Here is a 23036-nt window from a genome sequence, read left to right as displayed (position 1 = left end):
GGCCAACACTGTTACTAAAGCAACATTTCATAATCTCTTGGGGTATCATACCAATCTTTTCATTAATCAAAAACTGACCTCCCTCTGTGCCTCAGCTTTAAAAATATAAAAAGGTCAAACTGTTTATAGTAAGGTATGTTATTCTGTATACAATTTAAAAAGGCAACCTGACTGATACTGTGAATGTTTTGCTATGTTTTATACAGCAGTAATTCTATAAAACTTGTGCTGGTTTTGACTGGAGAATAGTTAACTTTCTTCCCAGTGGCTGCTGTGTGCTGTGCTTTGGATGTGTGCTGAGCACAGGGCTGACAGCAGAGATGTTTTGTTATTGCTCAGCAGGGCTCACCCAGAGCCAAGGCCCTTCCTGCTTTCCACAGGGCCGGGCTGGTGAGGGCTGTGAGGAGCCCCAGGCAGGACAGGTGACCCCACTGACCACAGGGCTGTTCCAGACCGTGTCACATCATGCCCAGCACATAAAGTGGGGGCAAGAAGAAGGAAGGAGGAACACCTGGGAGTGATGGTGTTTTTCTTCCCAAGTCACCACGTGTGACAGGGCGCTGCTCTCCTGGCGATGGCTGAACATTTGCCTGCCACGGGAAGCAGTGAATTAATTCCCTGTTTTTCTATGCTTTCCTTATATCAAGTCTTCAACTCAACCCAGGACTTCTGGCTTTTACCCTCCCCATTCTCTACCTGATCTCACTGGTAGGGGAGTGAGAAAGGGGCTGCCTGGGCTTAAACCACAACACTTGTATTCTACCTTCTTCTAAAACACAAAGCTAATTAACTACTTAATAGTTAATCAACACTGAGGTCCAAGATTTGTAACATCTTTAGAGACTAGTATCCACTGTCCAGATTTTATTTCAATGTTTTTGTACTTATTCCCTTGCTCCATTACTAAACTCAGAAAAATATCATTATAGGTTTCCTAATTTATACTCTTGAAAGTGGTTGAAGGCTGTTTTGTTGGTTTCGGCTTTTTTTTTTTTTACTGTAGAAGAACTGTAACTGCTAGTCCTGTTGAGTGAATAGGAACCTAAATAATTTGAACACAATTTTATTATTCAATTTAGTAAGATAATTCCAGAAGCTAAAATATGCCTTCAGGAAAGAATACCCATCTAGACAACTGGAATTATGTAATGACTTCAGACAGTATTGTGTCATCAATGCAATTATAAGAAATGTTTAGACATAGGGAGCAAGATTTCTTATTTTTTGGGGAAAATTATACAGGTAACTTTTTTCTTCTACCAGAAGAGTCACCAATTTGCTTCTGAAAAGAACAAACTACATCCTTTATAAGTAAAAAGAAAGAAAATATAGTTAGGGTTATTTTCTCCTCCTTAAGAAAAATCATACCGAGTCTATTAAGTACAAACATTTTATATTTGTGAATCTACAAGGGGAGGAAAAGTGGTGCATACAGCTTAAGTACTATCACAACTGTCCTTTTAACACCTGGATCATCAGGGGTATTAAAGTTCCAGCCCTGTCAGATACAAAGAGCTGCAGTTTTTCTGAACACTGAATATGATACCAGAGTAATGCCTGCAAATGAAACCCAAATCTCTGAGGACTACAGTAATTTTTGTTATTTTAACTGGGTCATACTTCCAAGGATTAGAGTTACTATAGACAATTAAAGACAGAGTTGACTTACTACATTCTGTCAGCTGTAATAAAACAACACTGTAACAGACATGAATAACTTTAAATCTGTCAATGTGTTGGTGCACTAAGCCATACCAACAGCATCAACTAGACCAATCACTTTAGAAAGCAGTGCAGAAAGCTTCTAAAAACAGTTAAGTAAAAGCATGAGTCACCGAATACTGTAAGCAGTTTTCCTGAATCACATGAAAAGCTGAATAAAATAGTAAATAAATAAAACAGTTCTATGTTACTACACACTACAAAGTACAACATACAAGTGAAAGAGATTTATTACAATTACTAACCTAAGTATTCCATCAGCTGTTCAGCTGTTATGATCTCCATCATTGGTGGCAGTTTAATCTGTCAAAGTAAAAGTATATTCTCTTTAAACACTGAAACACTACAATTTAAAAAGCATGGTATTTCTAGACAAAAGACTTCTGATTACATTTCCCTCACCAGTTTATAAGGCCATTAGCATACTGGACCTCTACTAAATAGCAGCCACAAGAAGAGATTAAACAAGCATTTAGGTTTTTAGAGAAACCACATGTACACATCACTTTCTCCCACCTGCACATCTTCACATAGAGACCAACCAAACCATTTCTCCAGCATCCCCCTCCAGAGAGGCTCACACCACTCAATGCAGTGGCTCAACTACAAGCACTCAGAATTAACAGACTGTGAACTGCTTAAGAAAACATCTTCTTCAAATCTTTGACTCTCTAATTCATTAAAATTCTTAACTGAGTATTAGCTCAAAAAGTTTCTGTGTACAGACAAAGTTTGTAAAGGATCAAGTGTCAGTAGCTGCTGGGACAGGGAAGCCAAAGTAATTTCCTTGTACCTGTGCAGGTATAAGGAAATGACCTCCCAGCCACTCTTCCCACATTCACATTCCAAGGGTTTGGTTTACCTCCATACAGAGCAGACCAGCCACACAGAACTCTGTGTAAAGATTCCATTCCTCTCTTTCCTGATCTATTCCCACCATCATCTACTAAATCTATCCACCTTGGCAGAGCTAAAAGCTTTCTGCATTCTCATCTCTTCCAGCATCGTGGGTAAACGTTTTGGTTGAACACTTCCATTTACTGCAGGAAGAAATACAACAGCCAGAGCACAGACACATACAAAGACATGCTTCTGGCAATCTAAAAAAATACCATAGGAGTATACAGACTTCAAACACAGTGTACTCAACCTTTCTCTGCATAAACGTGAATTTCATTTTTCTAGGGTTTAGGGTTGGTTTGTCTCAGGGGTTAATTTTTAAGGTCTCTTCAGTTCTAAATTTTCTCATCCCATCACTCTCCAACATCTTACAATTCAAAGTCTAGAAAAGGTATTTATTATATTGGGAATTTTTTTAATCAAGTTCCTCAATACTGATCACTGCTCTCTTTGACACATATAGAAAGACATGATGTGAAACTGTTAATTCATGTTTGAGATTTAATAGGTTCCACCCATTTTTCTGGTTGTAGAGAAGAAGGGAGAAGTAGAAAATCAGGAGACAGAAGAGCAATATACATAAAGCCTTTGATTTAGCACCCCAAACTCAAATATACAGTATAGCAACACACTACTTTGTTCAGATTGTGATGGAGACAGTTTTCAGTATGAAAACAGAGCTACTTTAATAACTTTGCAGGGAAAATGAGTTGTGATTGGGCTACGTCTGTCTTATCAATTTTAATTATATTTGACAAAAGGTGAATGCGTTAATATATGAATTCACAAGAATTTTCATTAAATTCAGGAGAAGAAAGAGACCCAAGTTAATATGGCTTTGTTATTTATACTCTAAGAAATATGTCCCTACTTGGGTGGGCATATAAAGAAACTGGTAGTACTGGGATCTGGGAAAGGAATAAAGAAGAGAAATCAGGCATGTGTGCATAGACACATGGCTTTTTGAAAATATGAAATGAATGACAACTGACAGTAACTTACAGAAATTAACTCCTCCCAAAACTAATGCTCAATAAGCTAAATCCTTTTATACTCTTTGATCCTGTTCACAATGTTCCTTCTGAGTATTCACAAAAATACAGTGTATTGAGCCATGTAAACAAGAAGACTACAAGTTCAAAAAGCTGCCTTTTAAACTCCCAGTTGGGACTGGCAACATTCAAATCTTAGCAAACACGAGCTGTGCACACCCCTGAGCCAGGGCTCATCACAGCCCCTATGGCACAGAGCAGCATCACCTCCACCAGCCCTGCCTGAAGTGCTACGGCACTGATGTGCCAGTACAGTATGAAGGAAAATCAGCACTGCTCCCTCAACTGTTAACTGGACTCCTGTGAAGATTTTTCAGGACTGAAGTTAGCTCTTTCTATTATTTATTTAAACCATTTGTATCAGCTCAGCCAGCATTGCTAGGGGGTTTCTGCTCTGCACCACATTTGGAACCTTCAGAAGCATGCTTACATGACAAACACCAACTCTAAAGCACAATTCCATGGCTAACCTATATTTGAGCTCTATGTACAAACAGCACAACATATTTTTTATATCACTGGTTAACAAACAGAACTTTCCCTCACAACTGTAAAGCTAAACATTTATTTTTTTACTGCAGAAAAAGCAAAGTGGTTTTACTCATCTCCAGGATCTCTCAAAATTGGGTATTTTAGCAAGCTATGTCTCAAAATTAACAGCTTGATTAAATGCTAAGCAAAGTTAATTGGTTACTCCACGGCAATTTTAGGGCTGGCATGTGTAGTGGGACCTTGATAACACCTTTAAAGTGGACTAATGGGGTTCCAACACAGTTCTAAGTACTTTTGAACAGAGCTGACCCAAAGATATAGAGAGAACATGACATTTCCCAGCTGTTCAGAGCTTCATTGCAAGCACTTAAGTGACAGGAAATGTACAGTGGAGAGGAAATGGGAGAGAAAAATACCTTAGAACTTAAGGGAGAGCAAAACCTCATACGGAACCACAGTCATTGTCCAGATAAATGAAAAGAAGAAAACAACATAAGCAACAGTAGTAGAAGCTGCTGTTGTCCATAACAATCTATTATTTCGAGGGACACATTTTGTCAATAGGTTTCAATGTTTAATTGCTAGATCTTAGATCAATTCCACATTTTAGGAAAAATGCATTTCCTCAACTCCCACCCATTTCCTGTACCCCTCTACTGCAGTTTCCTGGTCTTTCACCCTGATAGCTCTTTCTAACTCGCTACATTTTACTTCCTACACTCAGGAGTGGGAAACTTAGTCCTTCTCACACAACTACAGCATGACATACGGATGAGGGCATATTTTAATTAAAAGACAAAACTGGTAAACAAATTTTCATGAGGAATATATTGTTTAATAAAACTTACAGTTTCTATAAATTAGACTACAAATCCCAAAACTACATAATACTAATTTTCCACTGGATTCTTCCACTCTACAGAAGGGCTTAAAAAAAATTAAGTGATATAGTCATGCACAGAGGATAACACTTCCAAAAATACTATGAATATCAAAAGGGTCCAAGAAAATTTCTAATGGCTTATATAATAAGTCTTATATAAGACTCATAGTCTCAAAACATGTTTATCTAAAAGATGCAAGTCCTCCGAACACAGTGTTTCAGAGAAGTAAGGGTAGCTTCAAGCAGCTTTGACAAAAGACCAGTTAATATTCTTTGAAATAAGCACCCCTGGCCTGGCAGGAACAGTGAATCTGTCCGTGAATCTGTCACACGACAGCTCGACAGCAAGTGCTGCCACTCCAGGTCCTCAGGCAGGCTCCCTTCATCCCCTCGGACTGGGCTTGGTGCTGTGCCTGGGCGCAGCTCCAGGCTGCGATCTGCGGGCTCACCTCACCCCACAGGTGCCGGAGGAAGGGAGGCCGGGGCCCGCAGCCTGTGCGAGCGATCTGTGCCAAGCCGGGCCATACGGACAGAGCTCAGCAACAGGGACAACACATGACGTGTGAAGGGCCAGCGCCAGCCCGCAGAGCGGGCACCACACTGCAGCCTGACAAATGGACTGCATGTCAGCAGGAGCTCGCTGTGCTCAGCGCCTCTGAAAAACACCACTTTCATGAAGACCTAAAATTAAGAATTTCTAACTAGAATTTTTTACTCTACCTCTTCTCTGCACATCAGTTTGGACACATCTAAGCACAAAAGTGGTTATATAACATTTATTTACATAATTGTTGTGATACCTCAATAGGTAATTCATACAGTTCTAAAAGTTACCAAAACTTCAGTAGAACTAGATGTGTAGGGAACACAGCTCCTTCCATTTATTGAGAGGATTATGACACAAAAAAACTTTCAAAGACATTTTCAAATATGCGACTGGTGTTGTTCTCCTACAACATGATATTCCATATGCATGCACTTCTCAAGACAGTATTAATATTATTTATATTCAAATTGTAGAACGTTTTCCCTTTGCTTACTTTATGTTTCAAAATCTTCCCTGGACATTTCAGATATGCCACTTCTGTGCAACTTTTTAAGGTTCACAGAGCTCTTCAGCTGAAAGGCAGCACGTCCTACCTAAGAAGCACAGAGCAGAATCACATGGCAACCTCACTTCAGCTTTCAGCATCTGATGATTGCCACATTTCCCCCTGCCACAAATTACATTTAATGAAATTAATGTAGTCATAATGAAGTCATCAGAAAGTGTTGCATGAACTATATCTAACAAAGATCACAAAAGACACTTAGAAAAGCCAACTTTACATTGCTAAACTTAACCACATAGTAAGCTACAGGCCTGAGCAAAAACTGAACAATCTCCAGATTTAAATAAAGTGAAAAACAGTGTGCTACACTACTCCCATCAGAGGACACAACTCATGCTTGTACATACATTTAAAAATGTTTGTTTCAATCCCTACTTCTGCTTCATTTCTATAACATAAGTCTAAGGGGTTATGACACTGTTTTGCACAACAGCTACTTTTCCAAGTTGGCATCATAGTGCTTTTGTTTTTTTTCTTCTTAGAACATTTCTCTAACACTCCTGTAGCAGAACTCCTTGGCTCTCCCTCTTACAGGCTAAACTGCAAGTTACACTTAGACAGGCAGACTGCAAAAACACTTCAAAAGAAAAGTAATTTCATAATTTTAATATTTAAAATACAGCTTCTGCAATCTGCCACCTCAAAGTTTCATGTATCCTTTGAAAGTACTAGATAAAAGAGAGGTAGCAGGTTTATCACAAGCTTAGTTCCAAAACCTGGTATTTCCAAAATGGAAATGGAACTGTCACAGTGGGTGCTACTATTTCAGAATTTCCAAAACCCCAACTGCCAAACCAGTACTGCATTTAAGTTGGCTGAGACCAAATCTATCCACAGGATAACCAGAACTCTCAACCCTGTCAGGACAGAGTTCTGAGAAGGAAAGATGATGGCTGATACAGGGAATAGAACCCAAAGCCTAACTGTTTAACTTCTTATTCCCTGATGTGATTATATTTTCCCTCCTCACCTCCTTCTTACACCCTTTTTTCCCATTACATGTAGCTTCTTTTCACCTAATATGTACCATTGTATTCTCACTCTACTTTTGCCTGTTTTCATCTTTCAGTCTGCCTTCTTGTTCCCAAATTATAACTACTCGACCCAGTCTAGTGTTCATCGTGGTTCAGGAGGAGTGAGAAGGTGGACATCCATCCTCAGCCTTCCTAAGTAGCAAGCTACTGTCAGTGATGTACAGATGAGCTTCCACCCCAACCAGTGTCAATGTGGTTGTTGACTGTGAACTGGGGAAAAGAAAAGCCAATTTGTAGAGGCAGTAATTAGGAAAATCAATTACAAGCAACTATAAAATATAACCAACTAATAGGAAAACCCTCAAGCCTATAAATAATAACTCATGATGACAGTTTCACCAGTTTAGCTGCCTGTCTGCAGCTCATGTAAATTCTGCTGAGGTTTTGCACAGACAGAACTATAGAAAACTTCCTGTAATCTGAGCAATATGAAACAGTAGGGCAGTCCCAAGGGGTATTTTGATTTTGGCCTATTTATAAAACTGGGTATTACCTTAAATCTCACTAATGCAGTATTTGAACCCAGCACAATGTCAGTTAAAATTCTGGTTGGAGAGCAGCAGCAGAGGGAAAAGGAAGAATGCAAAGGAACAAAACCTCCAAAAACTTAAATTCAAACAACAGGACCAGTGCTGTCCCATTTACATCTTTCATTAAATGAAAGATTAAAAAGGAAGATCCTGTAACTACCAGTTTCCTTTAAAATGCCACCACACAAAATTACAGGGAATAGCAGGTTTTTTAAGTCACCCCCAGACACTAAAGAGGGGGCACAGAAAGCAAGTGTTCAATACTGAAGCCTGTGACAACATTCACACCCTCTTGAAGACAGCAGAGCCTACATAAGGCAACACCTTAAAGTCACACACAACTTCCCTCTACTGCTTTTACTGATGCTTAAATAGCAACATCACTGTACCCAGTTTCCCTCCTGATGTCTGAGCTATTGTACTCAGAAAAATGTGTAGAAATTGTAATTCAACCAAGGGAGCTGTTCTTCTGCAGTTAGCTACATCTACACAAATTTCTTCTCCTATTTCCATTCTTACGTTTTCCTAAGTCACCTCTCACACTGCAAACAACCTCTTGCTCTTCCAATACCAAATTTCTTGCTACTACAACATAAAATCTACTAAACCTTTCCTATTTCAGGACTCCATTCTATCAGCTCTTCAGTCCTTCAGGGCTGAATTGCCAGCATTTCCTGAGACATGCCCCTCATCCTTGTTTTGCAATGCACACAACCTTACAGCTTTCCTCCAACAGATACTCCTTTCACACAGACATGTTAATAACTACATTATGCCTCATATTTAAATTACTTAAAAGTTTGGAAAAAAAATAATTTTAAGACTACGGGAAGTCCACATCCATGATGGCTATGGAGCACAAGAACTTCCAGGTCTCAAAGCTGTACTTGATCACTACCTGATCTATTCACTAACTGAAATACAATCGATACTGTGTAACTGTATGAATGTGTCCCTATTACTCAGGCAGTTACTTGTACAAATCCATATTTTGTACACTTCTGCATTTTGTACAACTCTACATACACTTTATTACAGGAAACTTCCAAAAATATCACCTATGTGCTCAGTGCTATAAATAGTAATCCTTACTTACTAGAAATCTGTACACATCTGCAAACTATTAGATATTATATATTGTTCAGGTTAGTAAACATCAGCTAGATATTTTATTTCTGTTTTAAGACAACAACAAAGTAAGTCTATATACGACAGCAGCACCTAAGTAGTATATTGGCAACATACTATACGGCAGTGTGTATTTTCCAAGTTCTACATGTGAGACGTGCTTAACAACAGAAATAAGCCTGTGTATTTCTTGAAAGAATCACGGAATGGTTTGGGTTGAAAGAGACCTGAAAGACCACCAAGTTCCAACCCCTCTGCCATGGGCAGGGACACCTTTTACAAGGCCACGTTGCCCGGCGACCCAGCCAACCTGGCATTGGACACTGGGAGGGAAGGGGCATCCACAGGTTCCACAGAGCAACGTGTACCAGCGCCTCATCACCCTCATGGGAAACTGTTTTTTTCCTTGTATCTAAACTTGCCCTCCGGTAGTTTAAAGCCATTCCCCCTTGCCCTATCGCCACATGCCCTTGTCAGAAATTCCTCTCCAGCGTTCTCGATAATGTCCTCGTCCTGAACAGCACAAACTTCCCGCGGTGCCTTCACGCCGCCCTGGCCCAGGAGCCCCGAACGCCGCGGCGCCACACGAGCCGCCGGCGCTGCCCGAGCGGCACCGCCCGCCCGGCCCCGCCATGGCGCCCGCCCGCCCGGTACCTTCCAGGCCAGGAGCAGCACGTTCATGATGGCCAGCAACGGACAGGGGCCGTTCTCGTTCTGGGTGATGACCGGCGTGTTCTCCTCCTTCCAGCGGACCCACTTGATGTGATAGACCGACTGCCCCGGGAAGCGCTCCTTGGAAGCGGAGAGGAGCTGGGAGCCTGCCGCCGGCCTGTCCCCTTCGGGCTCCGGGGCCGGGCCCCCCGAGGAGGCCCCCGCCACCACCGCCTCGTCGGCGTCGCTGTTGAGCTCGGAGCTGCTCGGGCAGCAGGAGTGCAGGTTGGAGAAGGACTCCAGCGAGTCCAGGCTGCGGGACTCCTCCCCCGGCGGGCTGGGAGCGCCGCTGCTCCCGGAGCCGGCTCCCGCGGGACCGCTCTCCGAGGCGGGCGCCGCTCCGGGACTCTCCGGCACCGCCAGCCCCGCGCTCTCCGCCGCCGCACCACCCTCCGCGGCCCGGGAGGGGGACGCGGTCCGAGGGGCCGCGGCGGGAGCGGGGGCCGGCGGAGGGGAAGGGCTGCGCCGTCCGCCGCCCTCCTCGGCCTCACTGCAGCCACCCTCGCCCGCCGCCGCTTCTCCCAGGCGGAGCCGGCTGGCAGCGCCCCCGCCGCCCGTCTGCAGCGAGCCCGGGGGCGGCGGGGGCTGCGCCAGGCTCTCCATGCCCGGCCCGGCCGCTCCGCTCTCTATTGGCACCGCAGCGGCTGCGCCTCCGCCTGCAGCGCCTGCGACGCCATCACAGCAGCGGCGCCGGCTCCGCCCCGCCGGGGACGTGCGGGCGGGGGGAGCGGCCGCGGGTCACAGCGGGGCCCGGGGCGGGCGGGCCCCGGGGCGGGGCGGGCAGCGGGAAGGGGAGGGAAACAGGTGAATCCGGCTCTCGCAAGGGTGCTCGGTGCCTTTCCTTGCGGTTTCTTAGACAGTCGTACTATAAAAAATACGGCTGTGGTATGATAGATAAGCTGGACAATTTGAATAGACTAATTGAAGGAGAGGAAATTTAGGTTACATATTAGGAAGAAATTCTTTACTGTGAGGGTGGCGAGGCACTGGCACAGGTTGCATAGAGAGGCTGCAGATGCCCCATGCCTGGAAGCTTTCAGGTCCAGCTTGGATAAGGCCTTGAGCAACCTGGTCTAGTAGGAGGCTTCCCTGTCCGTGGCAGGGGCCTGGAAGTAAATGTTCCCTAAGATCCATTCCAGCCCCTTAACATTTTGTGATTCTGTAAGAATTAATGTGGGTGTATTTATTCAGACTTTATCCCAATGAACTGCTGCTCTCCCTACAGAAATCTTTAGCTCTTACTCACAAATTTTAAATAGTCTTGGGATGATAAGGATTTATCCTCTCATTTTATTCTCAGCAGCACTCTAATTTGAACTCTGTAAACACTTGAATCAACTTCTGCAGCCTTACCTGAGGTACATTCACTGTAATCTCATGTTCTGTGTGCATTTCCATAACCCCTTTTCTCACCTGTATCAGTGTTCAGAGGGAAGTTGGTTTTTATTCTAACATAGCAATAGGAATGGAAAAGCACAAATATAAAGAGCTGACAATAAACTGAGAAATTTGGCACAAATCCTAATCTATTTATAGATTTATCTCTACATAAAAAATAAATCTCTGAGATGGCACAGTTGATGGAAGAATTAGCATAAGGACAAGCAAGAGAGGAAACATTTTTTTCAGATGTCTCACATTTATATTTCCATGGGAGGATTTTCCTGTACCCTTGAGGTTGTTCAAGACAGTTTTAGAACGGCAAGTCCCTGTTCAGTGGGGACACTGCAACACTTCACAACACGTAGAGCATCGGGAGAAGTCGGTGACCTAAAAAACTCTGAAAGTAAATTCGTTTACGCAAAGAAAACGTGTATCTGGTAAGGGGATGAAGGAAACCAGAGTAAAAACTCTAAAAATAAGTCAGTTTTCTGCAAGGAAAAGCCACGTATCCAGTAAGGGGACAAAGGCCCGCGCGTTGTGTTTGTACTCCTGCGCGGTGACGGCTCCGAAGCCCCGTGCCGGGGCGCGCCGGAAGCGGCCGCATAGGCCCCGCCCCTCACGCGGGCCGGCCCCTGGGCGTGTCCCTGCGGAGCCGCCCCTTCCGCCGGGCCCAGCCCCTTGCGCGCGGGGCGGGGCGGGGCGTTCCGCGCGCTCTGGGCGTGTCCCGCGGCCCCGCCCCCCCGGCGGCGTCTGGCGCGCGCGCGGGCGGAGGGAGCGGCGGCGCGCGGAGCGGAGGGAGAGGGGCCAGCGCTGCCGGGAGAGCCGCCGAGTCCGGCCGATCCGCGGCCGTTCCGTGGGCGGGAACAGACCTCCGGAGCGGCGGCGGACAAAGCGGAGGGAGGCGCCCAGCTTGCCCCTCCCCATCCCGCCCGGCGCCGGTCTGGGGCGGATGTGCCGTGGGTAGGCGGCGGCGGCGGGGCCTGCGCCCGGCGGAGATGGATCTGGCGGGGACGATAATCCTGCTGTGCTCCTGCGCGGCGGGCGCTGGAGGTGAGGAGCCGCCTGGCCTCGCGGGGCCCTTGTTTAGGGTCGTCTCTCTTCCTCCCTCCCTCTTTCTTCCCTCCCTCTCTTTCCCTCTCTCTCTCTCTCTCTCCCCCTCTCCCGTCTCCGCCGCTCGGGGCCGGGGGCGGCGGGCCCCGCTCTCCGGAGCGCCCCGGCCTCAGGGCCGCGGCTGGGCCACCAGCCGGGCTCCCCGCTCCGCCCGCCGCTTCAGCCCGCCCGGGCCTCTCCCCCGCCGCCCGGGGCCGGCCTGGTGCCCCTGCCCCTTCCCCGGGACTTTCCCCGCCGATGACCGGGTCGGTTGCTCTCCGCTCTTCTTCCTCCTCGGGTCCTTCTCTGTGCGCTCGGCTGTGTTTGTTTTCCCCTCTCGGCTCCGCTTCCGTCCCTCGGGACTTCCCACCCGGTCCCGGTGGCCGCTTCTCTCTCCCCGAAACCAGGAAGGATGGGCAGGCGGAAAGTTCAGCTTAAGGAAATAAAAGACGAGTCCGGGTTCTTCCCGAAGTGTGACCGTGACTTCCAGGAGGGTCTCGCCTCTCTCAGGTCGGGGCAAAACTCGCCTGTGTTTATGGAGACGTATAACTGTATCGGCTCCCGTTAGGAGTTGTTCCTCGGCATTAGGAACTGGGCAGTTTCTCTACTGCACCTGGTAATGTTTAATTGATCAAGTCATGACAGGGAAAATAGTTTCGACTTTGTACAGAAAAAGGGTTTCGGGAAGGGTGGACTTGGGAGGGTGTTTCTAGAGAAGTGTGGGTGGAACAGCTGATAGAGACTTGTTTCCTCTGTTTCATTTGGCACCTCTCCGATTTATCTGGGCTCTGCCTCTGTGTGCATCTATATGTAGGTTTATTAACAAAGAAGCTAGCGCTAAATGCTGCTGGTGTTTCACACATTCTCAAAAAGTAACATCAAACTATGGGAAACTTAAGTAGGTTGTTCTTCTGGCTAAGCTGTGGGATAAAAAGCAGGTTGATTTTCATGGTCAGAAACCATCCCTTTATTTATATGATTAGGAGTGGGATACACAAAAGAATTTAGGTTTTTCTTAGTAAATTCTTGTGAGCTGTAGATATACTTCACACTTAATTGTTGGCATATTTTCAAGGTCTCTGTTTTCTGAACTAAATGGTGCTGGCACAGAACTAACTCAGAATAATTCATTAACCAGTTGTGAGGGTTGTTTTCACTGTTTAATTCCAGGCAGACAGTTGTGTCTTAAAAATCGTAGTAAACAGGTAAAGTACAGTCTCTAGATATGTAGAAGAAAGTTTGTGAAATGTATTTCAGAAATTCCTGTTATTTTTTCTTTTGAGAGGAGAATGGGCATCTTCAATGTTTCTGGGCACCTCCCTAGCAGGTGGCAGAAGTGCATGTCTTTGGTGTGTAGCAGTGCAAGTAAATCTTTAAAGAAAGATTAATAATGCTGCATAGAAATCTTGTGATAATGCCAATACACATCTCTAAAATACCCATTAGAAATTTTTTGGTAAAATTTTGAATGTAATTATGAAAGATTTGCCATAGTTCAATGTTAAATTACAAACAGCCTTTTAAGTTTAGGAGGGTCTATTTTGCATTCGCATTTCTAGAATTTCTTATGTACTGTAAGTGTTTTTATTTATTGAAGAATAGGGTTTTGTATATTTTTTCTTCTGAGCAGGCATAATAATATCTGATAATATCATTAATATCTGTGGACAGGGAAAGTTCATGATTTTTAAAGAAGTTACTGTGAGAGCAGTGCAAACTGGAAAGAACTGAAAAGAGTCCAACAATTTACATTTCATTTATGTGCAGTGCATCTGGCCTCATTAATTTTACACAGATCTTGAAGCTAAGTTACTTTTATCTGTAAAGTTGCCTGGTTTTAAGCCACATAGGTATTAAACAGTAATAATTTTGGAAATTTCATTAATCTGCACTTTAAAAATAATTGAAGTTTGTATGTTTGGTCTCAGATTGGAGTATTTTTACAGGATACCTGAGTTTGAACTCTTTCAGAATCGTACAAGACTTTGTGCCTGTGCACCATGCAGGCACTCTACATACTCTATGGTAATAGTGTTTAGATATTAAGGTATAGATTAACAGAACCAACTGTAACATTAGCTCACAGCTAAGTATGAATCACAAAATCAACTTTTAAAAAATGGTACAGCATAATTTGGATGGTTTATCTGAGATTTAGGGAAATCTCTTTGTTTTGTTTTAAAAAATATATTTTCTGGTTTATATTGTTCTTAAAATTTTGTGAGGGGAATGCAATCAAAAGGAACCCAGTAGTGCTGCTGCACTGGTGAAATGTATTGCAGTGTCTGTCTTGGGCTGCTTCATAGCTTTTGGTAGGTTATGTCTGTGTGGTTAAAGCAGACATTATCACAAGTTTGGCCTAATGGGCCTGGAAATATTCTTGATCAGGTTCTGGTATAAGATCACTTCTAGTGTTCTCTTCTTCTTTCTTTGCTTCCAGTATGTAAATATTACCTTCATAAAACCAGTGGTCCAGCAGGTCAGTTTGACTACTGTTTGAATAGTAGAAGAAGGAAAAGCCACACCATTTTTTTTGTTCTCTTTCTGTTAGTAATTAGGGAAACCTAGAATTTAGTATCTGGTATATGGTGTCCACTTGACATAAGGTATACGTACCTTGACTTTTAAGAATTCTTTTTTATAAAAATGAATCTCAGTGTTTTCCCCAATACCTCTGGAATTGCTTGGCTTAAGGGATCTATTACTGGTGCTGTCATGAATTTTGATGTGTGTGAAGTGGTATTTAAGTTGGGTAATATTATTGGCAGCTTTTTGTAGCATGCTTTGCTGCATGTGATGAAGATGCATGCTGGTATATTAATGAGTACTTAATTATCCATACATAATGATGTTAGTAGAGGAATAGAAATAACTAATTTAACCTCCTACCTAAGAGTCATTAAAAAAAAAAAGGGGGGAAAGGGCAATAGCAAACACAAAGAGGAACTATCGAGGCCTCTGACAAGCTTGGATTTAACAAGAGTGACCATGCTTTAGCTAGGCTGATCAAATGCTGAATATCATTGCAAATCTGTGATAACTAGTTTGTTGTCACTGATACAACATGCTCTTTTTATATTGCTAGGACTTGTGCTGCTGGATATTGAACTGCCTATTTCCCAGTGAACATGGGAGAAATTCTGCTTTTTTTCTGGACACATGGGGGAGTTGTGGGAAGGTATTTATGAACTATCAGCATCTGAGTGTTTTAGTTGTGTTCTTGCTTTAAATTGAGAAGAACAGTAGCCTTCATAAATATGGCAGCACTCAGCCTCCAGCATTTATTTGAAGTTTAAAATAAAAACATTATGGTTGAGACAGTGTCTAGGTGTCAGATGGTTGTTTCAGAAATGCCTATGGTAATTAAAAATAAATAAAATCAGGTGTTTAGGTTGTTGCATTGAAATACTGTTGCCCAAAAGCCTCAGACTGCAGTTTGTTTATACGTTTGAAGGATCCAAAGGTTCGTTTTTGCAGTATGGCAGAGCCACTGTACTGAGTTACTGCTATCCGGTGGTCCTGCCCTGGCCATGCACTCCCACCTCTCCTTCTGGCATGAGAAGTCAATCCAAAGAAAAAAAAAATCAATCGGTTCCTGCCAGTTGTGTAACTAGAGTTGCTTTATTGAGCAAACCCAGGCCTGATGGGGAAGAAGAACTGTGACTTTCACAGGGTGGAGAGGAAGAGGGTCAATAAAAAGCAGACATCTGCTTGCACTGGTGTTGCTGTTCTGTCTGACCGTGCCCTAAACGGAGGCCTGAGTGAAGGGAAATGATCCTGACTTGACTTCTTGATTACATGTTTTTCTTTCACCTAAAACTCACTTGACCAGAAGAGAGGGAATATTTTTTCAGCTGAACCTAGTGCCAGTGCAAGGGAAGAATGGAAACAGAGTAGATGTAAAAGGGCAGGGCCTGCCCTTCTGCTGGCAGTTTTGAAACAACAGCCTGAATAAATTCTTTGGAGAAATCCAAGTCAGGAGGTATATGGTAGAATTTCTGGCTTGCTAAATCAGAATGCACTATATGTTCTTCAATGTCCCATGTAAAGGGAGCTTTTTGTAAGATAGATAAACTCTATGTTGGAAACAACTTGAGGCAAAAGTTGCTTTGATTATCTTAATTAAAATGATAATAATAATTCTCTACAAGATGTTTATCACATGCTGGCATCTTAAATCTGCAAAGTAGTGATGATGCTGTAATAAGACTTGTCTGGTGAGTTAGCTTGGCTTCTGAACAATTTCTGATACTCTGTGTCTGTGCTTTTTTTCCACCCCACTAACAAACTTGAGTTGTGCTTGAACTATTTGCATTTGTCATGCAAATCTTAAGCTGAGTGGTTTAATGCAAGCTTCATCTTTTAGAACAGTGCATGCTTGATTTATCCTCTTATGGGAAGTTAACTGTTATTCTCTTTGACAATAATGTGTATAAAATTAATAGATATTTATATTTACATGTGTAAACTTTCAGTACTGTTTATTAGTAGTCATTTTTTTGTGCATGGAGCTATCTTCCATAAAAATTTCATCCGGAATATTCACAGACACTGAGATTAGTCTGAGCAGCCTGTAATTCTTCAGGCCTTCCTCCTTGAAGATGGGGATGACATTTGTCAGGAACTTCCCTCTATAACAGTAACTTTTCAGAAGAGTGATGGAAGCCTTGAAATGGGTGTCAGGCAGCCCCCTCAGCACTCCTGGAGGCATCCCATCTGATCCCATGGACTTCTTTATTTCCAGGTGGCTGAAGTATTCCTTTGCTGCTTCTCTCCTGCAGACTGGAAGGGTTTGTCTGGGGGGAGAAGCTCTTCATGGTTTTCTCTGGGGAAGTTACTTACCAGGGAATCATTTAGCACGTACCAGCAAGCAATGGTTACATGTATTTGTTCTCCTTGTGCCAGGGAGCTTACAGCTAAAATCACATGGATGATCCAATTTAGCTTTTGCATAATGCTGGTTAGAAGGTGAGAGTACATGTCTCAGACTCCATACCTGTCCAGTGGGATTTGTTTGTTCACAATAACAACAACAACTGTGGATACTTCACAGCTCTCTGGGGATCCTGAAGAGTTGTGTATCCGTATACACAAAACATCTTTCACAAGGACTGCCACACTGAGACATTTGCCTAAATGCTCTGCTGGATTCTGTTTAAAGTCCTTCCGGGTATTTGGTTCTAAGCCCGTGAGAGTAAAGCTTCATTCCTGCAAGGAATTTGTCATAGGAAATGCCACATCTAGTTTAGCAAGTCTTCAGAAGACTATACTGTCAAGTTCAAACTCCATCCCCTTGTCAGTCTCTGATGTCAGTACCCTAAAGGGTTTCTGTCTCCTAGCTTAGTGTTTAGGTGAAGTGTAATGTTGTTTTATTCCACCAGATTGCCTGGAAAGGCATCACGCTGTCTTTGTTTAGTTGATGGCAACATGACATGTGGAATTTGTACAGTGGTTCCCATAAACTACATTCAGGTATTTATGGCTCGGTGTTTCTTACTGCAGGCTTCCTGATTGTATCCTTAATTGAAAAGATCTTTGTCAGGCAATCTTTGTTAAAAAAACCCAAACCCCGAGTTCTTCATTTACAGAAAATAACGGCAGTAGTTTGTAACAGAGGTTGGGATCTGGTATGTGCTATCATAATGATTTCTTGAGGTGATTGTTCTAGGTTCTGTGATAGACTTCTTCCTTTTTGATGCAGTCTTCTAATTACAGAAACTGGAGCCAGCAGTTCGTCCTGCCTCATGTACCTTAGTCAAGTTTTCTTTCCAGATTAATAAATATTTGCCTCAGAATCCTCTATAGATTCTTGTGTTACCAAGGTTGAGTTACTTTGTTTTTTATTAAGCTGCCTTTGTGAAGAAGATAATAGGTAGCTGGTTTGATTAGAAGGAGAGTGTGATCAGTTGCAGACTTGGAATGCTGTAGCAATGTTGATAGCTCCTGTAGAATGTAGAGGCTTCTGGAAGTGAAACTTTATTTTGAAGCCTTAAAGCCCTTTTTGGAGAAGCTATAATGCTCTAGGTGGTATGCAGCTGCTCTGCTTAAGCAAGAGGAGAGCAGCAGGAGTGTTTGTGTTAAGTGTTTGCTGTGAGAGTACTTAAAACATAAGTAGTTCTTTAAGTTTTGGAGAAAGGGGAAAAGAAAGTGGTGTTTACCTGTGTGATCATACCAAGTGTATTATTTTTTTTTTTAAGAAAGATTTTTCCTTAAAACCCTCTCTGCTTTTCCTTAGCAGAGAAAACAGTTATAAAACTTCTAATGCCAGTGGTCTTTGCTGTCTTGTCACAGTAATTAGCACTTAAAAACTATTCTTTGTGACTCAGTTAAATGCTGTCTCTCATCTTTTCACGTGGTCATGAGACCTGGATCGAGTGCCAAGTGTTACTGGGTCTTCAGTAAGTTGTCACACTTCAAAATTTTTTTTCTGGGTACCCTGAAGCTGTTAAAATCGTTATCTTTCAGTACTGAGAAGAAAAATGGTCTGTAACAATTTAAGGAGTACATTGTTAAAAGCTTCTTACCCCAGAAAATTTAAAGATTATTCTGAAGCACAGAAATTTACACATTCTCTGCAGTGTACTTACTCTCTAGTTTTGATTAAGTTCTTAAAGTGAGTTATTAATATTGTATTCTAGATTCAGGTTCTTTTAACAATTAAAATTTTTAAGTTTTAGTCTATCTCAGTTAAAGGTTGTTTTCTTTAGTGTTGACACTTCTGGTTCATACACCTGGAATTGGAAAGCATGTATCTGTAGTCAGGCACATGTATCTTGTGCATGTTCTCAGGCCAGTCTGGTTTGGTTTATAGAAGTTCTTGGGTTATAGGAGGTGTTACGGCTCATTTTGGAATGATTATGTTGGAAATGATGAGAGAAACAACAGATACAGACAGCATCCTGCATCCTCAGAACTCCTGCTAGTTACTGAAACTTTATAGTGGCCCTGTGTCTTACTGGGATTAGAATTAATGTAGACTTTCTCAAACCACGTATTTTCAACATGTTAAGACTCTTTCTTTTCTGCAAAGCTGAATGAGAATGGACGTATTTTGAGACTAAGAGTGAGAGGAAATTAGAATGAAGTTTTGTTATTAGCCTGTATTTGCAGGTAACAATGAAGAGTCAACATTTGCAGAAGCCTACAGTATTGTGAGGAAATTCAAATATGATTTCTTTGCAGTACAGCATTAATTGAAGTTTAAACAGATACAGCAATATCATCTTGTGCACATGGTTGCTAAATGCAAGCAATGCATTTGAAAGTATTAGTTTATTTGGTCATCCTTTTAGCTATCTGAAGAAAAATACCACATGCAGTCCCTGAGAATTCACATTTAGGTTGGTCCAAAGTTAAATTGATTGAGATACTAATTTTTCTTCTTGCATAATTCAGAGTTCTGGTTTCTTCCACAAGTTGTAGTTTGGGTTTTTTTTAGTGATTATTATCTCTTTCTGCATTAGGATAGGAGGGTCAAAATCTTCACCATTTTCTTCCATGAACTCATATTAACAGGAGTCATAATTATTACCCTAGAAGGAATTGTGCAAAATAGACTGAACTGAATCTGTATCTCTGGAGACACATTTTAATAAAACTTTTCCATGTGGTAGAACATTCCATGTGATACAAAATGTGTTGCTAGGCGGCATTATTTGCTCTTAATTTCCCTGGATATTTCACATATAGAATACAGACATTCTGAGTAGATACCGTGGTGTCATGACTGCAGACTGAAGTTGGAAGCACAATTTCAGGGAACCTGAAAAAAGATAATCAGCTGTTGCACTTATTTTGAATCAGGAGTGCCTTTCTGAAACATCTCTCAAGCATTCCTGTTGACAGTGATGTAGTTTGTATTGTGGGGTAGTTTTGGAGTAAATGAACTATTCTTGTTTTGATTGAAGTTCAAGTGGAAGATGCTTTCCAAGGTCCATCTGATGCATTTGTAGCTTGTGTGTGTCGTGTCTGTGGGATTGGAGTAGAGTGAATTTGATGTGTACAAAGGAGAAAAATAAGTTAAAATGGATATAATGTGGAATTTGGGTCCTCATTACTAACTGCTTTGCACCACAGGTCTGCCATGCCTGGTAGTATGGCTATAACCTTGTCTCTGTTTTTCAGGCCAATATGGAAATCCTCTAAATAAGTACATTAGACACTATGAAGGACTGTCCTACGATGTGGATTTATTACACCAAAAACACCAGCGTGCCAAAAGAGCAGTATCACATGAAGAGCAGTTCTTGCGCCTTGATTTTCATGCTCATGGAAGGTTAGTGCTATTCTAAAGGTATTTGCTTTAAATATTTTATTCATGTGTGTTTTAATTGTAGTGAAATGTAAAGGATTAAATACAACCACCAGAGGAACATTAGCTAGAATACACTACACTGCACTGTTTACAGTTTCTATGAAGTATTTTCTCTCATGTCCAGTTGAGGTATGAAATTGTTACTTGCAAGCACTTCTTCAAACATCTGATGGTAACTATTAATAAACTTTGAAGCTTAAATAATGGAATCATACTTGGAACAGAATGGTAGTTGATTATGAGCTTATAATGCATTTTTGTTTTGCATATGGGTTTGTTTGGTTTTTTCTCTTTGTAGCTTTATTTTTTTTCAACAATTGTGCCAAACTGCATGAGGAGATTTAATTGAGACAAAGTAACATTTCAGATTGCATACAAAGCTACAAAATAGGCCAAAAAATGTTCTGTTTTGTGTGTATTGGTGTTATCTGATTTTTTGTGCTATTGTGAAATACAGAAATTATTTGACATGGGAAAAGATGATTACTGTTACAAGACATGCTTTTCCTTGCATTTAACATGTAAGATCCAAAACAGAAGTTAAGTATTCAGTGTGACCAACTGAAGTATAATTTGTAGCTTTTCAGTTAGGAAGATCTCATTGCAATTTAGAATTGCCTGCTTTTTGTATGACCCAGGAGAAACAGGAAGAAAGTTAAAGTATTTGTACCTGTACCTTAGTTTCTATGACTCCCTCCTTTGAAGCACCATTCTCTTAATATATTTCAGAAATGTGTAATGCCCTTGTATTTCTTGTTATTTCAGTTACAATTTAAGTACTTAGAACTTGATAAACAATTGTTAGACATACATAGAAAAAAAAGAAGTTTAACCAAAAAAAATGTAAACCCAAGTCTCCTGAATCTGTTTGGGATATTGTTTTGTTTTTTGCCAGGTTGTCATTTCTTCAGGGAATGAAGTGTTGTTCCTGGAGGTTTATGATGTAAAGACTGAATTTCAGTGCATGTTCCCAGGTCATCATTAGGGTTGTGCTTCTAAATACAATGCTAATTCTAAATGGTTTAGAACTACAACCCAAATCCTGAATTTGAAGTTCTGTCCTTAAAACCATATTTTCAAGTGTGCTTTTTAGTCCAAGTAAATTCATTGTTCAAAGAAGAGTCATAGTGCTGCTGTCTCTGCTGTCACTGTCAGTCTCTAGTTTTCCCTATTAAATTGTTCCAATAAACAAGACTGCATAGTAGAATGCTTCAGAGGTTCCTCACAGCGTAAAGTTCTCTACTTTTAAATCTCCAGCAAGATTTCCAGACAGTGAGTCTAATGCTGCCACTTCTTAGCTGCAGGCTGGTGGATAATTTAGACTTACTGAAGTGTGCACTGCTGCAGAGAGAAACAGGCCTGAGCACATTCCCAGCATCATCCTTGTGCTACCACTGCTAGTGTTAAAGCCATGCAAGGAATAGCATCTGTCTAAAAATTATTTGGAAAAAAAAAATCAGTGTGACTTGCAGGTGTGATAGAAGAAGGATGAGACCATTCTTTATGGGAGCAGGCCACATTTCAGGCCACTTGAGCAGGTTCATCTTGTCATTGGTAAAGATCCCATAATAATCTCTTCTGTAAGAGAGCTGCTAGCTTAGCCTCGGAGCTCTCTTTGTGGTGTGAGGGTGGGTTGAAAATCCTTATCCTGTAAAAATGGTACTTCACATAGGATAATGAGGTCTAAAAAAAATTTCCTCTCTTAATTCACAGAGAAAGACCAGACTTTAAGTCAATCAGGTTTATAAATATTTTGATAACAGCTACTGTTAATCATGAAGAAAAATGTTGGTGTTTATATGTGGAATTGATCCCAAATCCCTATGGTATGAGGCACAAATCCATCATTAACTGGGGAGGCTGATTGGAAACTGACTGTGCGGTCAAACTGGTCCATAATTTAGGATTTTGGTAGTTTCCTGTGGCACATCTAACACTTCCTGACAAAGAGAGGGTCGTTGACAGGATGTAAATTTAGTCCAAAGTTCCTGTTAATCATTTTGGATGTGTTCTTACAAAATATTTTCATTTTGCTTTAAATATGAATTAGGAAGGATCAAGTGAATTGGATTTTGCTTCACAAAGTTTATTTGCTTTGAAGGTGTGTAGAAGTTTGAGAAGCTGTATAAATAGGATTGGCTTTTTGCAGTTGCAGCTGGTTTATTGTGAATAACTAGTGATTTATTTCATCACTGAGAAGGACAAAAGTAAAAACTTTCTATCAAGTATTGGAGTTATTTTGTGTGAGGGTAGGGAATAAAGCTTTTGTAAAACACTTGAACTATTTAGATATAGGCCGTGGACTTTTAAAGTGCTGTGAAAGGTGGTGAAACTTAAAGGCATTCAGTCAACAAGAGGGTTGAGATTCTGAAAATTTATACCTGATCTTTTTTGAATGGCCTTTTACCAGATGGTCCCTTAGGGTTTGTCCAGGTGTGGTGGTTTATTGCCACACAGCTGTCCAACTTGCATCCCCTTAATCTAATAAATATAGTAAGCAACTTCTGCTTATGAAGATTGAAATGACAGTCTTGTATTTTGATTTGGATTCTGATGAAATAGCTGCATTTTGTAGCCAGGAAACAATGGAAAAACTGTCCTAATATTTACTGCCATTCTCTGCTGGCAGCAGCCAGGGAAGCTGGGCCACAGCAGTGCTTAGGCTGTGTCTCTGTGACCAGTTGGA

At 41.8% G+C, this 23036-nt stretch overlaps 2 protein-coding genes across 3 annotated transcripts in view; one reads left to right on the top strand and one right to left on the bottom strand.

Moving 5' to 3' along the window:
- The window catches only part of MINDY2 (MINDY lysine 48 deubiquitinase 2), a 29920-nt gene extending 19632 nt beyond the window's left edge, over positions 1 to 10288 (bottom strand). For both annotated transcript variants that reach the window (XR_009278420.1, XM_058846635.1), the window contains exons 1-2: positions 9508 to 10288; positions 1968 to 2025 (exon numbers count right to left, since the gene is read on the bottom strand). Coding sequence is in view for 1 of the 2 variants with exons in the window: in XM_058846635.1 (XP_058702618.1) it covers positions 1968 to 2025; positions 9508 to 10167 (718 nt within the window). In the remaining variant the exon portion in view is untranslated. The remainder of the gene's footprint in view (positions 1 to 1967; positions 2026 to 9507) is intronic.
- A 1399-nt stretch (positions 10289 to 11687) lies between these two features.
- The window catches only part of ADAM10 (ADAM metallopeptidase domain 10), a 41748-nt gene continuing 30399 nt past the window's right edge, over positions 11688 to 23036 (top strand). The window contains exons 1-2 of the mRNA XM_058846547.1: positions 11688 to 11997; positions 20161 to 20311. Of these exons, the coding sequence (XP_058702530.1) occupies positions 11943 to 11997; positions 20161 to 20311 (206 nt within the window). The 5' untranslated portion in view covers positions 11688 to 11942. The remainder of the gene's footprint in view (positions 11998 to 20160; positions 20312 to 23036) is intronic.

This window comes from Poecile atricapillus, chromosome 11 (assembly GCF_030490865.1).
Source record: "Poecile atricapillus isolate bPoeAtr1 chromosome 11, bPoeAtr1.hap1, whole genome shotgun sequence".
Lineage (NCBI taxonomy): Eukaryota > Metazoa > Chordata > Aves > Passeriformes > Paridae > Poecile > Poecile atricapillus.
Note: the sequence above shows the minus strand (reverse complement) of the source record. Positions and strands in the feature narration are given on the sequence as shown.